The following is a 16,032-nucleotide window of genomic DNA, read 5'->3' as shown; positions in this document are numbered from 1 at the left end:
CCTAGTACCCAGAAAGGACAAAACCTGGAGACCAATACTGGACCTGTCTGTACTTAATACGTTTCTGGAAGTTCCAAAATTCAAGATGTTGACTCTGCAGCAGCTACTGCCCATGCTGGGCAAGAAGGCTTAGCTCGTAACTTTGGACCTAAAAGAGGCATACCTGCATGTCCCAGTCAGACAATCTTGCAGAAGATACCTCAGATTCATAGCTGGCTCAATGCATTACTAATTCTCTGCACTGCCCTTTGGCTTGTCTACTGCCCCCAGGGTCTTCACAAAATGCTCCGCACCGGTAATTGCGTTTTGCAGACAAAAAGGAATTCAAATATATCCCTACTTGGATGACTGTCTTAATTCAAGCAGAGAACAAACATATTCTAAAGCATCTGGCATTTGTAAAAAGATTACTAATTGGCCTAGGGTACACAGTAAACGAAAAGAAATCAAAACTAGTGCCCTCTCAAGAGATAATATTCCTGGGTGCAAGCTTAAATACAACTGCCCAGATGGCTTATCCCACGCCAGATAAACAAAAGCATCTGACTACTTACTTCAAGAAATTGGCAACAAAAACCCACTTATCTGCAAGGAAAATCCTGCAGGCCTTGGGTTTCATGGCATCCTGCATTCTACTAATTCCATATGCCAGACTGCATATGAGGAAACTACAATGGTATCTAAAAAGTGTTTGGACTCAGCATTGCCACAGCCTGGAGACAGTAATTGCACTCATTTCCTGTCTGCAACAGGAGTTTCAATGGTGGGCAGAAGCCTGTCAGCACAACAAGGGTCTGCCATTCAGTCTACCCACAGCCAGACAGACACTAACAACGGATGCATCAGATTATGCCTGGGGGGGGCCCATATGGCAGGAAAATGTATTCAGGGCACATTGCCTGCAAACCAGATGCATCTTCACATCAATGAAAAAGAGATCCTAGCTGTTCAAAATGCCCTGACAGCTTTCAAGGACCTGCTTCATCCAGGACAGTTACTGATAGACAACGCTACGGTCATGTTGTACATAAACAAGCAGGGAGGTACACATTCCTACCCCCTCTGCAGACAAGCAATGACCCTTATGGGATACAGCATTGGCTTTTCAAGTTCACCTGCAAGCACAATTCCTGCCAGGAAAAACAAATACTCTGGCAGACGAACTAAGCAGAAACCTCATGAATCCCCACGAATGGAAACTGGATCCACAAGTCTTCAGCATGATAATAAGGAAATGGGGATGCCCAGGCATAGATCTATTTGCCTCCCCTCACAACTGCCAATTGCATAGATTTTGCACAAGGATTTATCACAAGCAAGCATGGAAAGTGGACGCTCTATCCTTCAGCTGGAAAAATCTAACAGTATATGCCTTTCCTTCACTGCCTCTCCTACCCAGGGTACTCCTAAAGGTCAGACAAGAGAAGCCAAAAATGATACTGATTGCACCAGACTGGCCACGCCAGCACTGGTACACAGTCCTAAAGAGCTTGTCTCAAGGTCCAGCATGGGTATTGCCTCAAACTTCTCACTTGCTGACCCAACAAAACAATCAGATCCAACTCAGGACCTTAAATCTGGCAGCATGGCGGATAATGTAGCCATTCAGAACACTCCTCTTTCAAAAGCTGTTTTGGATGTTATCTAGGAGGCCCAGTACCAGAAAATCTTATGCAGAGAAATGGAAGAGATTCTGTGCTTGGAAGCAGGAACAAGGCATTGACACGTGTGTACCAAATATCCCTCAGATTTTACAATACCTAACTGAGATGCTTAACAAAGGCCCTTCTTTTTCATCAATTAAGATTCATGCCTCTGCCATTTCAGCCCATTACAATGCGGAACCACCTATCTTTTCTCATCCTTTAATAAGGCAGTACCTCAGAGGGGCCAAAAACATTAGGCCTCCAAGGAGAGCACCAATTCCGGCTTGGGACCTCAATTATGTTCTGGAAAAACTCATACTGCCTCCTTTCGAGCCAGCATCAACAGCAGATATAAAATTCTTATCCTGGAAAACATCTCTGCTCCTAGCAATAACCTCTGCAAGGCGAGTCTCAGAGTTACAAGCACTCATGGCTGTGGAACCTTTCATCATTTTTCATCCAGACAGGGTTTCTCTGAGGACAAACCCTACATTTATGCCTAAATTGGTGTTCAGTGTGGCCCTCAACCAAACCATTCACTTGCCTGCCTTTTATCCAAATCCACAGAACAAAGGTGAGAAAATTCTGCATTCCTTGGGCATACACAGGCAGCTACACTTCTACTTGGACAGAACTAAAGCTTTCAGAAAGACTGAGAAACTTTTAGTGTCATATGCTGCGGGATAACAAGGAAAGGCTATTTCAAAACAGACTATTTCTAAATGGATAGGCAATTGCATTTGTTTCTGCTATTCTCAACCTGGCAAATCAGTGCCTAAGGGCATTAGGCCTCATTCCACCAGAGCAGCAGCTACTTCAGCAGCCTTCCTCAGAGGAACTAAAGATATCTTAGAGGCTGCAACCTGGAGTTCAGTGCACACCTTCACAAAGCACTACCACTTACCTCTTTACTCTAAGTCCAGAGCAGGCTTTGCCACTGCAGTCCTGCAGGGCCTCATAGCCTCTCCTAATCAGCCCAGCCACCCATCCTCAGCTTTGGGATTCAACCCAAGAGTAATGACTGCAACAGTGAAACAAGATGAACATACCACAGTTGTGTACCTACCATAAATGTAGATGTTAGAGTATATTCACTGTTGCAGTCTGGGTTACCCACCCACCATCTCCCGTTTCTTTGCTGGGTCTATCTGCACTTCTCTATCCTATACAACCTAGTTGGTGTATTTGCTTGTAGATGAAGGAAATGTTATTTTTGTGCATGCATTTTTATTGGCATATTTTTCAGTCTACCAATTTGGGGGCACCTGACATCTGGGGCAAGAAAAACTGAAGAAAATGGCGTCAGCTGCATCTTTTATACCCCGGTGCACTGACGTCAGGGAAGAGGCAACAGCAACCGACGCCGGACCTAGACTTTGGAATTCTGGCCGACTGAGGGTTGCCTGCCTGCATGATAACCCAAGAGTAATGACTGCAACAGTGAATACACTCTAACATCTTCATTTATGGTAGGTACACAACTGTACTTTATGATTAGTGCATAACCTTTGATCTGATGTCAATTTTCATTCATCCTCACAAATGTGTTCTGGATCAGAGATTGGATCCAAATCTGCCGTTACTACAGCTCCTGGAAACATGCAAGCTCTCCCCTACCCGTAATGCACTGCCGCCCTGTCACATCAGATCTCGTTTGCCAGTTTTGCAACCAGATGTGGTTACTGAATAGCTCTTGAGCATCGCTGTATTTTAGGCGATATTTACCTTATTTTATATATATATATATATATATATATATATATATATATATATATATATATATATATATATGTGTGTGTGTGTCTGCAGATGTGTATGATATATATGTGTGTGTGTGTGTGTATATATATATATATATATATATATATATATATAAAAAAAATTAAAATTATCTTTTCCCCCTACCTAATCCATTCGAATTTCTTCCTTGGATTTCCCCTTTTCTTCCCTTGACTTTGTCTGAGAAGGGGTTCAGAAAGTATACCCGTTGCGGGCACAAGATGCCCTTATCTGACAGGCATTCTCTTTGTAAATCTTGTCTAGGATTTGAGCACTTGGACCTAGACTGTTACATTTGTGGGGCTTTTAATCCCAAAGCGATTAATGAAAGAAAAAATAGGCTGATTTTTAAAGCCTTGCTGCCCTCTTTCTCAGTGGCTTTACCAAGAGATCAGCCCTCAAGTTCTCATAAATATGGGAAAAGGCCTAGGTTGGCCGAGATTGCAGACTTCTCAGAGCCAACAAAAAAATTGTCGAAATTGGATCTAACCTCTCCTGCTGTTTCAAACATCTCGTATCAAAAGAAAGCCTTTTCCTCTTCAGAGCCAAATAAAAAATTAGACGCGGATTCTAATTCTTTGGATCCAAAACCCTTGTCATGGCATACTTATTTTCCTTCTATAGACCCAGTTCCATCTCTGCTCCCTTCTACTTTTTTGGAGAGACATTCCTGGCTTGCTTCCATTGTGTCCTCTTGTTCAACCCGAAACCTCACTGAAGCAGATGTGGCAAGAATGGTGAGGGAGCTGGTCACCGCGCAGAATCCAGAAGGGTACCTTGATCGTTCTGACTCTATCGGATCTGGGATGTCTTCTATCTTCCACTTCTCTGACTGAGCCTTTGCTTTCAGAGTTGTTTGGTCCAAGTGTCCCAGGCCCATTTGGGTCAGATCTGAGGAAATTAGTCTCTTCGAATCTGGCTATGACCTTGAGCTTCTGCACTTTGACATGTTGGGAGCTGGAGGGCTCCCGGAGTTGAAGCCTCCATCTCTGGTCCGGGTGGAAGTTGAATCCTGTGTGTTCAGAGACTTCCCTCCCTCTTGGAGCCTTGGTGCTGTTGTCCTCTGGGAGTGGGGTTGTCAGTGGACAAAAGATCCTTATCTGCTCCGATGGTTTCCTCCTCCACAGGGAGGTCAGCCTTCAAGGTGGTTCAGGAGGTCTTCTTTGAACCTTTGGAATAGACTGGTCCTCTACTGTCGGACCCATCCCTGGCTTAACCATATGGTTTTGTCACGTGATACCCATCATCCCAGACCCACGGGGGACAGCCAACCCAGGGCCTCCAGTCTGCGTAATCTGGGATTCCTAGCTCTTCCTATACTTATCAGGATCATCCCACTAAAAAGTCCCTAGGATGAGAAGGTGTAAGAGGAAACACCTGGACTCACCAGAGGACTCTTACCACAGATACTGATTTCGATGAAAAGAAAGGGTCCCCCCAACCCACCACCCAAAGACGTCTCCTTTGGAGGCATCTTGAACTCCTGAAACAGAAGGGTTGTTGGCCTGCCCACACAGTTTCCTCTTCGGAATCTGTATACTTGGAGGCTTTTGGCACTGGCCCATCTTCCTCTTGGGTCGCCCTGCCTCCCAACGAATTAGTGGACTTGATTTGTCTGAAGGCTTGGGAGGTTCCAGATTTGGTCGAACCAATACCAGAGAGACCTGATAGGATTGACATACCCGGTAGAAAGGCAATGTTGGTGTAAGGGTGTACTGGCTGATGCCATGGTTGTGGCAGCAGCCGCAAAGAAAGAACTTGCAGAGAAGAGTTAGACTGTCCATCCTCCTAACAGGGAGTCTAGGTCAATGGCCAGATTGTGGAAGAGAGTTTACCCTTCAGTGGCTTTTACTGTCTGGTCGCTGAATTACCTAGCCCATTTTACTAGACTGCAAATAGACGTAATCAAGGAACTTTCCAGCTTGTTGGCAAAGGTGACCGAGGAGTTAAACGCTTCTGTTGCTCATTAGTTGAATACCTTACAGTCAGTGGTTAATTCATCCATGCGGATGTTAATCAACGCTACAGAGGGTGCTACACTGTCGGCGGGTTCAGGCTTCGCCCGTGAGAAGACGAGCCTGGATGCTTCTGTGCTACTTTACGGAGCCCTTTTAAGTCTTCGTTCGTCAGTGCACTGTTTGATGTATCTGCACTGTTTGGCTGAACACAGTGATAGAAACACTTTCCAAGTGTGAGAAGGATGGGAAGATACTTTCTGCCGTTTGAGTAAATTTTTTGCAAGGAATCGAGGGGCCATCAAATGTGGTTCAGGAAGTCACAAGGTCCATTCCCTGACACGTGTGAAACTAGTTCTCCCCGAGGCAGAGGGGGAAATGGTAATAATGGAAGATGCCCAAGAGGCAGAGAAGGCCCACAAAATAATGGGTCCAGAGAAACATTCTAACAGACCCTATCAGCACTCCTGAATGGAGGCCCGATGGTCGTCCTCTGGAGACAGTTGGGAAATGTTTTTCTCTGTACCAATCAGCCTAGCTAGGTTTAACGAGCGATACTTGGGAGCAGAGAATTATTACTAGAGGTTATTCCATACCATTTTCCCTTCCCTCTCCAGTAACAAACAAGCTTCCAGACATTCCACCCAGTCAACGGGAGCCAGCAACTCAAGTCTTATATTTGCTAGGAAAAATGTGATCCAAGAGGTTTCACCAAACCAGAAAGGATCTTGGACTTTCTCAAGGTTCTTTTTAGTTTCAAAGAAAACAGTGGACTGGAGACCAATTTTGGATCTGTGTGCGTTAAACAAGTCATCACACACACAAAATTCTGGATGGTCACAGTACAGTCAGTTCTACCGTGTTTGGGTAAGGACAATTGGGTGTGTTTTAGACCTCCAGGAAGCGTACTGTCTTATAAAAATGAACACACAATCCAGGAGGCACCTTCACGTCTGAGTGGGAGCCAGTCATTTCCAGTTCTGAGCTCTGCCCTTTGGACTCGCTACGACCCCCATAGTGTTTACCAAATGTATGGCGATAGTAGCAGCTTACTTGAGATTGCAAGGAGTCAGTGTTTTTCTTTATCTGGATGACTGTCTCACACTGCCTCAATGAAGCATCAAGTTGGTACAAGCGACAGCTCAGGTATTTACAGACTTGTTCGATGCTGAGAATCACAAATCATGCAAAGTCTCAACTGCAACCCACCCAAAAATTAGAGTTCATCGGAGCACTCTGACACTCCATCAATGGTTACCTCCATTCCCTATCCTTATCTTCTCAACATCAGAAACCAAACAAGGAAAATAATTTGCAGTTCAAAAATTTTGGTCAGGAAAGTGTTACAAGCTCTGGGTTCGATGGTGGCAGCTATTACTCTAGTTCCTCTGGTGAGATACCATATGAGAGGTCTACAGTGGATGCTGCAAACCCAGTGGTCCTCCTTCACCCACCCCATGTTAGCAAGTATAAGAATAACTCAAACTTGGAAGGACTATCTCAAACTGTGGAGTCAATCAAGTAAACTCCAGCAAAGTCGCCCATTCAGCCTGCCCTCATTCCAAGGCTGTAGTGACTATTGATGCTTCCCAGATAGGGTGGAGGGGGGGCATTATCTGGGAAAGACAGCTCAAGGCACTTGGTCCCTCAAGGAGGCTGATTTGCTTTTAAACGTCCTGGAGATGAGAGCAATACTGTTAACTTTGCAAGCATTTCAGGGCTCTCTTTCTGGAAATGATTGCTGTCCAAACGGACTAACATGTAGGTCGTTTGGTATATCGGCAAACATGAAGGAGCCTGGTCTTACCCTCTGTCAAGAAGCCCTCAGAGTATGGAAGTGGGTAATAGTCTCCAAATTGTTTTCTGGTAACGACGCACATTCTGGGAAGTCCACTGTGACAGTGGGTAAGCTCAACAGACCCATCCTGTTTCCTCACAAGTGGTCCCTCAACCACAGAGTAGTGAAAATGATTTTTTGTTGTTGGGGCCGACACTGCTGCGACCTATTTACATCCCCCCTGAACAACAAATGTAGCAGCTTCTTTGCCCTAATCCCCACTATGGGTGAGTCACTAAGGGATGCTCTTCTATATGACTGCTCCCCCATGGCTTCCCCCCAGCACCCCTGATACACAAGTTTTTAAAGAAAGCATCCAGATTGAAGACCAGGATAATCCTCATTGCTTCTTATTGGCCTCAGCAGATATGGATGTTCATCGTGTTACCCTGCTGCAGTCATCACACTTGGGTTATCCTGCTGTCAGGCGGTCCCGCAGTCGGCCCGAATTCCAAAGTCTTGGTCCGGCGTCGGTTGCTGTCGCTTCTTCCCTGACGTCAGTGCGCCAGGGGTAATATAAGAGGCATCCAACGCCATTTTCTTCAGTCTTTCTTGCCACGCGGTGCCCGAAGCAGAAGCAGTTCGTAAGTACCGGTCGGCCCACACCTGAGATTTTCAATTTGAATTTCAGTCCGAAGTCTTCAATAAAGCTAAGTACCCAGTTGGGGAACATTTTCTTGCCTCGGTCCGATGTCAGAAAAAGTTAATAATTGCATTTCTTGTGGGAAGCAAATACCTCATAAGGACTTCCATTCCTATTGTATTCCTTGCCTAGGCCCAGACCACGACGTCACAGGTTGTCGGTTTTGCGCTAGGTTTAATAAACGCACTATCAAATGCCGTTTTGACTTCGCACGGCATTACTTTGGTAGGAAATTTAATTATTTCATGCCGTCGGAGCAGCCAACGACCGCAATTCATAAAAAACGCAAGGATAAGGACAGGCAGCCTAGGAATAAGCCAGACCCCGAGGCCTCAGCTGGGCCTGTCGCCGGTTCTCCGGTTTTCAGTGAGGCGCCTACGCAGCCCCTGACGACTGCAGAGCTGGAACCCCAGGCAGCTGCTGACTCCCAAGCGGAGTCTACTAGACCAACGCAGCCATCTACCGACACCGGAGCAGAATTAGACACCGGTGCAGAGGAAACGCCTACAGTTGCAGAAGGTGTCTTCAGACCGACTACACTCACCATTAAATCTTATGCTAAGCTTAAAACTCCTTTAAAACCTAAGAAAACTGTTCATCAGTCTACAGGTCAAGGCTCCATGCCTAAGAAACAGATGCTTAAGATGGCTGAAGATTTAATTACCCTTATCAGGGGTTCCCATCCGCCTCCTGATAAAAGACCAAGACAAGAGGAGGATTATGCATCCTCTGACCAGGTTTCTCTCTCCTCCGATTCTTCTGAGGAACAGGATTATACTTTTCCACCTTATGAGGATTCTGATGCTGAAGACTCTATTCCCTCAGCATCTCCCCCTGAAGACTACTCCTTTGGGGAAACATTACATGCCAGGATTACTCAGATTCTAAGAAAAGGCTCAGAGAGTTCCTTTTATTACCCCAGCACAGACCTCTTGCTATCCCTCCTGTTTTAGATATTGTGGATGATGTCTACTTGGAGTCTAGTTTAAATCCAGACACTCTACCTCCTGCTCCAGCCAAACCAGACAGATACTACAGAGTACCTGACTCACACAAATTCCTTTATAAAAGCCCTGTAGCTGACCCAGAAACCATTTCCCAGGGTCCTAAGGGAGCAAAAGCTTCTATGGCTAAACTCCTGTGCCCTCTGAAAGAGATTCCAGAGCCCTAGATAGATGGGGAAAGAAAATATACACCTCTGCAACTCTGGCTATGAGAGCATTAAATTGCCAGTTTCACATGTTGAAATATCAACAATTCCTGATGTCTCAGTTAAAACAAAAAATGAGCACACATTCAGAACAGCCTGAATTCAAGGAAATGCAGGATCTGTTGCATGCAGCTGAACAGGTGGGCAAGCATACTTTAGAATGTGGATTTGATTCATTGGAAGCTTCCTGTAGAGCAGCTGTTACTGGCTCTGTCATTCGTAGACATTTTTATTTTTTTTTTTTATTTTACATTTGTTGACCGGGCTAGTCTAGCTGGGTATATGTCCATTTTCAGTAGAGGCCCGGGGAGAAAAGCTCCAATATTAATTACAAAATTACAAAACAAGTATTATTGTGACATAAACATATTATTAATTACAATGAAATTTAACGTAAAAATTGATAAAAAAAATGCGTTGAGGTGAAAAGGGAAAGGTATTCGAGATATGAGGAAGAAAAAGAATAGAGAAGAAGTGAGTAAGAAAATAAGAAAAAGAAAAGAGGAGAGGGTTAGACTGGGTTAGTACAGGAGCAAATCCAGTGTTTATTGAGGTAAAGTTTTAGATTCCTTTTAAAGAGAGGGAGTGATGTGAGAGATGAGAACATGCTTGGTTAAAAGAGCAATCCCTCCCTGACCATGTTAAAGCAAAATTATTAGATGCACCTTTGCAACAGGATGTATTATTTGGTGTCAAAGCAGAAGAGATTTTAAAGTGAAAATGGAGGATAAGGCTAAATCTATGCAAACGGTCAAGGATTTCTTGCAGGTACAACCCCCTCGCTTCAGCAGAAATTGGCCAACAAAAAATTGGTCCTTTCCAGCTTCAGACAGATCACAGAGGGGCAAATACAGACGCCCAAGGGGCAGAGGTCAGTCACAGGGCCCTTACAAACCTCGCCAATGGGGTTCTTCTACCCAGAAAGGAGGAGAAGACAGGCCCCAGGCTAGCAGAAGGCAGACACAATGACTCTATCCTCAAACTACCAAGCAAATCTCTCCTGGCAACACCCTTGGGAGGAAAACTAGCATTTTTTGCAAACAACTGGCACATCATCACAAAAGACAAATGGGTTCTAAACATTGTCTCTCAAGGATACAGAGTCCACTTTCATACCTTACCAAGGATCAAAGGAATGCCAAACCTACCACCAGATCAATGGGCAGAGGCACAAAAACAAATTACAGCTCTCATGGACATGAGAGCCATTCAGCAGGTACCTACACAGGAGCAAGGACAAGGATTTTACTCAAGACTCTTCCTAGTTCCAATAAAGGACAAAGCATGGAGACCCATTCTGGATCTTTCAATTCTGAACACCTATCTGCAAGTACCAAAATTCAAGATGCTAACACTACAGCAGCTTCTTCCCATGCTGGGCAAGAATGCTTGGCTAGTCACTTTGGACCTCAAGGAGGCATACCTGCATGTCCCTATCAGGCAAAATTGCAGAAGATACCTCCGCTTCATTGCAGGTTCAACGCATTATCAATTCTCTGCACTGCTTTTTGGCTTATCTACTGCGCCCAGGGTCTTCACAAAATGCCTGGCACCAATAATTGCATACTGCAGACAGAGGAATTCAAATATACCCATACCTGGACGACTGTCTTATTCAAGCAGAAAGCAAGAACATTCTTTTACAGCATCTGGCATTTGTCAAACACCTTCTAAGTTGCCTAGGGTACACAGTAAATGAAAAGAAATCAAAACTAGTGCCCTCACAAAACATAATATTCCTGGGTGCCAGCTCAAATACAACGGCCCAGATGGCTTATCTCACGCCAGACAAACAACAACAGCTGTTTCAATTTTTCAAAATAATGGCAACAAAGACCCAACTCCCTGCAAGAAAAATTCTGCAGTCTTTGGGATTCATGGCATCTTGCATACTACTAATACCATTTGCAAAACTGCTTATGAGGAAATTACAATGGTACCTGAAAAGTGTATGACTCAGCACAGCCACAGCTTGGAAGCAATGATTCCATTCATTCCCTGCCTTCAACAGGAGTTTCTTTGATGGGCACAGGCATGTCACCTCAACAAGGGTCAGCCTTTCACCTTACCCACAGCCAGGCAAACTATGACAACAGATGCATTGGACTATGCTTGGGGAGCACACATGGCAGGACAGTGCATTCAGGGCAAATGGACTACAGATCAGAGGCACCTGCATATCAATCAAAAAGAAATGCTAGCATTGCAGAATGCCCTAACAGCTTTCAAAGACATTCTACACCCAGGACAACTACTAATAAGGACAGACAACACCACAGTTATGTGGTACATAAGCAAGCAAGGGGGAACACATTCCTACCCTCTATGCAGGTAAGCAATGATCTTGTGGAACACTGCACTGTCTTACCAGGTTCAATTACAAGCACAATTCCTGCCAGTAAAGAAAAATACATTGGCAGACGACCTAAGCAGAAACATCATGGATCCACATGAATGGAAACTAGATCCACAAGTATTTGCAATGATAGCTCAAAAATGGGGACGCTCAGACATAGATCTGTTTGCAAGCCCCCACAACCACCAACTTCAAAAATTTTGCACAAGGACCTTCCATCCACTAGCTTGGAAAGTGGACGCCCTCTCATTCAGTTGGAAAACATTAACAGTGTATGCCTTCCCTCCACTGCCTCTTCTAGCAAAGGTACTGCTGAAAGTCAGATTAGAGAGGCCACAAATGATTCTCGTTGCACCAGACTGGCCACGCCAACATTGGTATCCAATTTTAAGGAACATGGCCCAGAGCCCACCATGGATTTGGCCACAAATTCCTCACCTGCTCACCCAGCGAGACAATCTGATTCTACATAGCCAGCTCAACACTTTAAACCCGGCTGCATGGCAAATTACCTAAACAACCAGCCAACACCTTTATCCAACGCTGTTATGGATGTCATTCTGGAGGCCAGGAGGCCCAGCACCAGGAAAACCTATTCAGACAAATGGAAAAGATTTTGCGCCTGGAACCAGGCTAAAGGCCTAAATCCCCTGGAGCCGAACATTCCTCAGACTCTAAAATATCTAACTGAGATGTTACACAAAGGACTTTACTTTTCATCTATTAAGATCCACGCCTCAGCAATTTCAGCTCATTACAGCATGGAGCCTCCTTTATTTTCACATCCACTCCTAAGACAGTACCTCAGAGGGGCTAAGAACTTAAGACCGCCAAGGAGAGCTCCAACACCTACTTTGGATCTCAACTTTGTCCTGGAAAAGGTTACACTGCTGCCATTTGAACCAGCTTTTTCACCTGATTTAAAATTTCTTTCATGGAAAACTGCCCTACTACTAGCAATAACCTCAGCTAGAAGAGTCTCAGAGCTACAGGCACTAATGGCAGTGGAACCTTTCCTCATTTTTCATCAAGACAAAGTTTCTCTACGAACTAATCCTTCCTTTATGCCAAAGGTGGTATCCAGTGTGGCCCTAAACCAAACCATTCACTTGCCCACCTTCTTCCCAAATCCCCAGAACATAGGAGAAAGACTCCTGCACTCTTTGGACATTCACAGGCAATTACGTTACTACTTGGATAAAACTAAGGCTTTCAGAAAAACTGACCAGCTCTTTGTGGCCTATGCTACAGGATCACAAGGAAAAGCGATCTCAAAACAGACCATTTCTAAATGGATAGGACATTGCATACGTTTCTGCTACACACATCATGGGAAACCATTACCTGCTAATATTAGGTCCCACTCCACCAGGGCTACAGCTACATCAGCAGCCTTTCTCAGGGGAGTGCCAACCAAGGATATTCTGGAAGCTGCTACTTGGAGTTCAGTGCACACCTTCACCAAACACTATCACTTACCTCTTTACCCTAAGACTAGAGCTGGTTTTGCCACTGCAGTTTTGCAGGGCCTACTAGCTTCTTCTAACCCTGTTTGACTCCACCTCCCCTCCTTAGCTTTGGGGTTCAACCCAAGTGTGATGACTGCAGCAGGGTAACACGATGAACATAGTACAGTTTTGTACCTACCATAAATGTAGATGTTCGAGTGTTCACCCTGCTGCAGTCCCAGGTTACCCTCCCTCCATCCCCTCTGACCTAGCTGAACTTACCTCTACCACTTTATCCTATACTACCTATGTGGTGTATTTGCTTGTACCCAAGGGTTTTTATTTTATTTTTACATAGCCATATGTGTATATCTATATATATATATATATATATATATATATATATATATATATATATATATATATATATATATATATATTTTGCCTACCTTTTGGGGGCACCTGACATCTGGGGCAAGAAAAACTGAAGAAAATGGCGTCTGATGCCTCTTGTATACCCCTGGCGCACTGACGCCAGGGAAGAAGTGACAGCAACCGACGCCGGACCAAGACTTTGGAATTCGGGCCGACTGCGGGACTGCCTGACGGCAGGATAACCCAAGTGTGATGACTGCAGCAGGGTGAACACTCGGACATCTACATTTATGGTAGGAACAAAACTGTACTTTCCCCTTCCTATGGCCTCATCTCCTGGCTCCACCATGGATTGTGAATCTACTTCCAGACCTTCTGTCACATCCAACATGATTGACTCCTTTGGACCTGACAAAGCTCCAACTAAGCATGTTTTTTCCAGTTACCATGATAGCCAGGCTTTCTACCTTGCCTTCCCCTATCCACTCCATTTTTATCTTCCCATAAATCTTCTACAAGGAAATTTCCAAAAGCAAATGGAAAGGGTTTGTTACTTGGTTCAAACACAATAGAGAGTCTTTTGCAGCACCCATCTATGCGGTTCTCAAATACCTTGCAGAATTGTTACACAAAGGCGCTAGTGCTTCTTTAAGTTCATTTAGCAGCAATCTCAAATTTTCATATTGAAATTTCAAATTCTTCATTGGCTTCTACCAAAATCTGTAAAGTATTTTTAAAAGGTACGCTTCTACTAAGACCCCCTTTAAGGATCCCGTACCTCCTTGGGACCTTTCCTTAGTACTTCAGTATTTAGCTGCTTCTCCCTTTGAACCGTCAGACAAGTGTGCATTAAAATTTCTTTGCTGGAAAACTGTCTTTCTGCTAGCCATAACTTCTGATAGAGTTTGAGAGATTCAAGCCTTATCTTCTAAACCCCCCCCCCTTCATATCATTTTTCACAAGGACATGGTATCCTTAGGGACCAGTGCTTCCTTCCTACCAAAGGTAGTATCAAAAACCAACATCAATCAAGCCATCAACCTGCCAGTATTTTTTCCAGACTACAGCAATAAGGGAGAATTCCTTCTCCACTCACTAGGTGTCCATAGGCACTTAAGCTACTATATGCATAGGACTGAAGAATTCAGAAAATCAGACGAAGTATTTATTTCCTTTCTGCATCAAAAATTAGGTCAACCTGTTATAAAAGTGACTATAGCCAAATGGATAACAGAATGCATTACCTTGGCTTATACATCCTTAAATGTTCCTCTACAGAAACCAATAAAAGCCCATTCCACCAGGTTGCTGGCAACATCCAAGGTTTTTCAGTCTAGAACCTCCTTAGATGATTTGTGCAGCTGCTATGTGGTCAGATCCACATGCCTTTATCAATCATTACAAATTGGAATTAGTCTCGAGGTATTTCAGTGTTTTTCTCGACTGTTTTATGGTATGCCCTTCCTTAGGGTCCTCCCAGGGCTCAAATAGCTGGGGACTCTGTCCCGTTTGTGAGGATGAATTAAAATTGGCAACATCAGATAAAGAAGTTATGTACTCACCATAACGTTCCATCTGTTTTGTCTATTTTCATTCAGCCTCACCTCCCCTCCCTCTGTCCCCCAGCCCTTGCCTTCTTTATTTCTGCCTTGGGGTGAACGTGAGGACGTAAGAGATTTCCCCAGAACTTGAGGGGTAATCGTTGTAAACCTGGGATGGTATAAGTTATCATTCTAACCTAATCATAGCCAGCTTCTTTTGTCATTACTGTTTAGTCTCTGCTTCGCAGATAAATTTCTCATGTGTATTTTTTAAGTCTATATGCTACTGTACAAAGTCTCTTGCATATATTTATTCTGTCTCTAAAGTTATGGATATAATCTGAGGTGACAGGGTGGCAGTACATTATGGGTAGGAGAGCTCACACGTTTTCACAAGCTGCAGTAATGGCCGAGTCTGATCCGGAACCAATTTATGAGGCTGAATGAAAATAGACAGTACAGATGGAACATTATGGTGAGTACATAACTTTTTTTGATGGCAGATGCATGGAATCCCGGTGCAACACAAATGGCTGTTCCCTGTTTTAGGTGTCTAATTTTTTTGCTTGCAGCAGGGAGTATACATACTGTTTTGTCTTTTGGTATACGTCATACCTAGGTTTGTTCAGAATGGTATGGAAACTCAATTACCCGTTGCATGTTCATTAATAACTGTGTACACAGCAAAAAAAGTAGCTGCAACTGTCCTAATGTAATCCTGTCTGATAACTTCGTACTACTACTGAGGAAGCAAGTCCAGGAATAGGAGTAAAGACTAGGCAGAATTGCAGAACTGAATTACCGACTTGAGTTTCTTTTGTGTTAACAGCATTTAGAGAATCTGTACTGCCAGAAGGATGGTCGCCAAATAATCAGTTGCCATTCTGATGGCAGTTACTGCCAATGGCCAGTCTCCAGTGACAACAGGCAGCCTGAGCCACTTGAAAACAAAGTGCCTTATGGTGAGTAGCATTTCATTAAGAAATTAATTTGTTTTACTGCATTCCAGCTGTAGTACATATCTTAATTTCCACATTGTTTACAAATGTTGAGTCCTGATGATTTTCCATACTTTCCATTAATCTTTTTGAAAAATCTTTAAAGGTACTGCTCATTTTCTGTTTTTACTGTTATTTTTTGTTTGTTTCTGCTGGGCACAAGTTAGTTTTTAAAAAAAACTTTGTTTAGTTTTTCCATATTTTCTTTTAATTTCCATAAGTTGAGTGCCTTTCTATGGTTTTC

The 16,032-nt window shown here is 43.9% G+C and overlaps 1 protein-coding gene across 7 annotated transcripts in view; it reads left to right on the top strand.

Moving 5' to 3' along the window:
- The window catches only part of LLGL2 (LLGL scribble cell polarity complex component 2), a 2,451,001-nt gene that overhangs the window by 705,598 nt on the left and 1,729,371 nt on the right, over positions 1-16,032 (top strand). For all 7 annotated transcript variants that reach the window (XM_044084955.1, XM_044084956.1, XM_044084957.1 and 4 more), the window contains exon 8: positions 15,620-15,752. In XM_044084955.1, the coding sequence (XP_043940890.1) occupies positions 15,620-15,752 (133 nt within the window). The remainder of the gene's footprint in view (positions 1-15,619; positions 15,753-16,032) is intronic.

Source organism: Protopterus annectens, chromosome 10.part0 (assembly GCF_019279795.1).
Source record: "Protopterus annectens isolate FY-2018-M chromosome 10.part0, PAN1.0, whole genome shotgun sequence".
Lineage (NCBI taxonomy): Eukaryota > Metazoa > Chordata > Ceratodontiformes > Protopteridae > Protopterus > Protopterus annectens.
The sequence above is the reverse complement of the archived record's forward strand: the minus strand, read 5'-3'. Positions and strand labels throughout refer to the sequence as shown.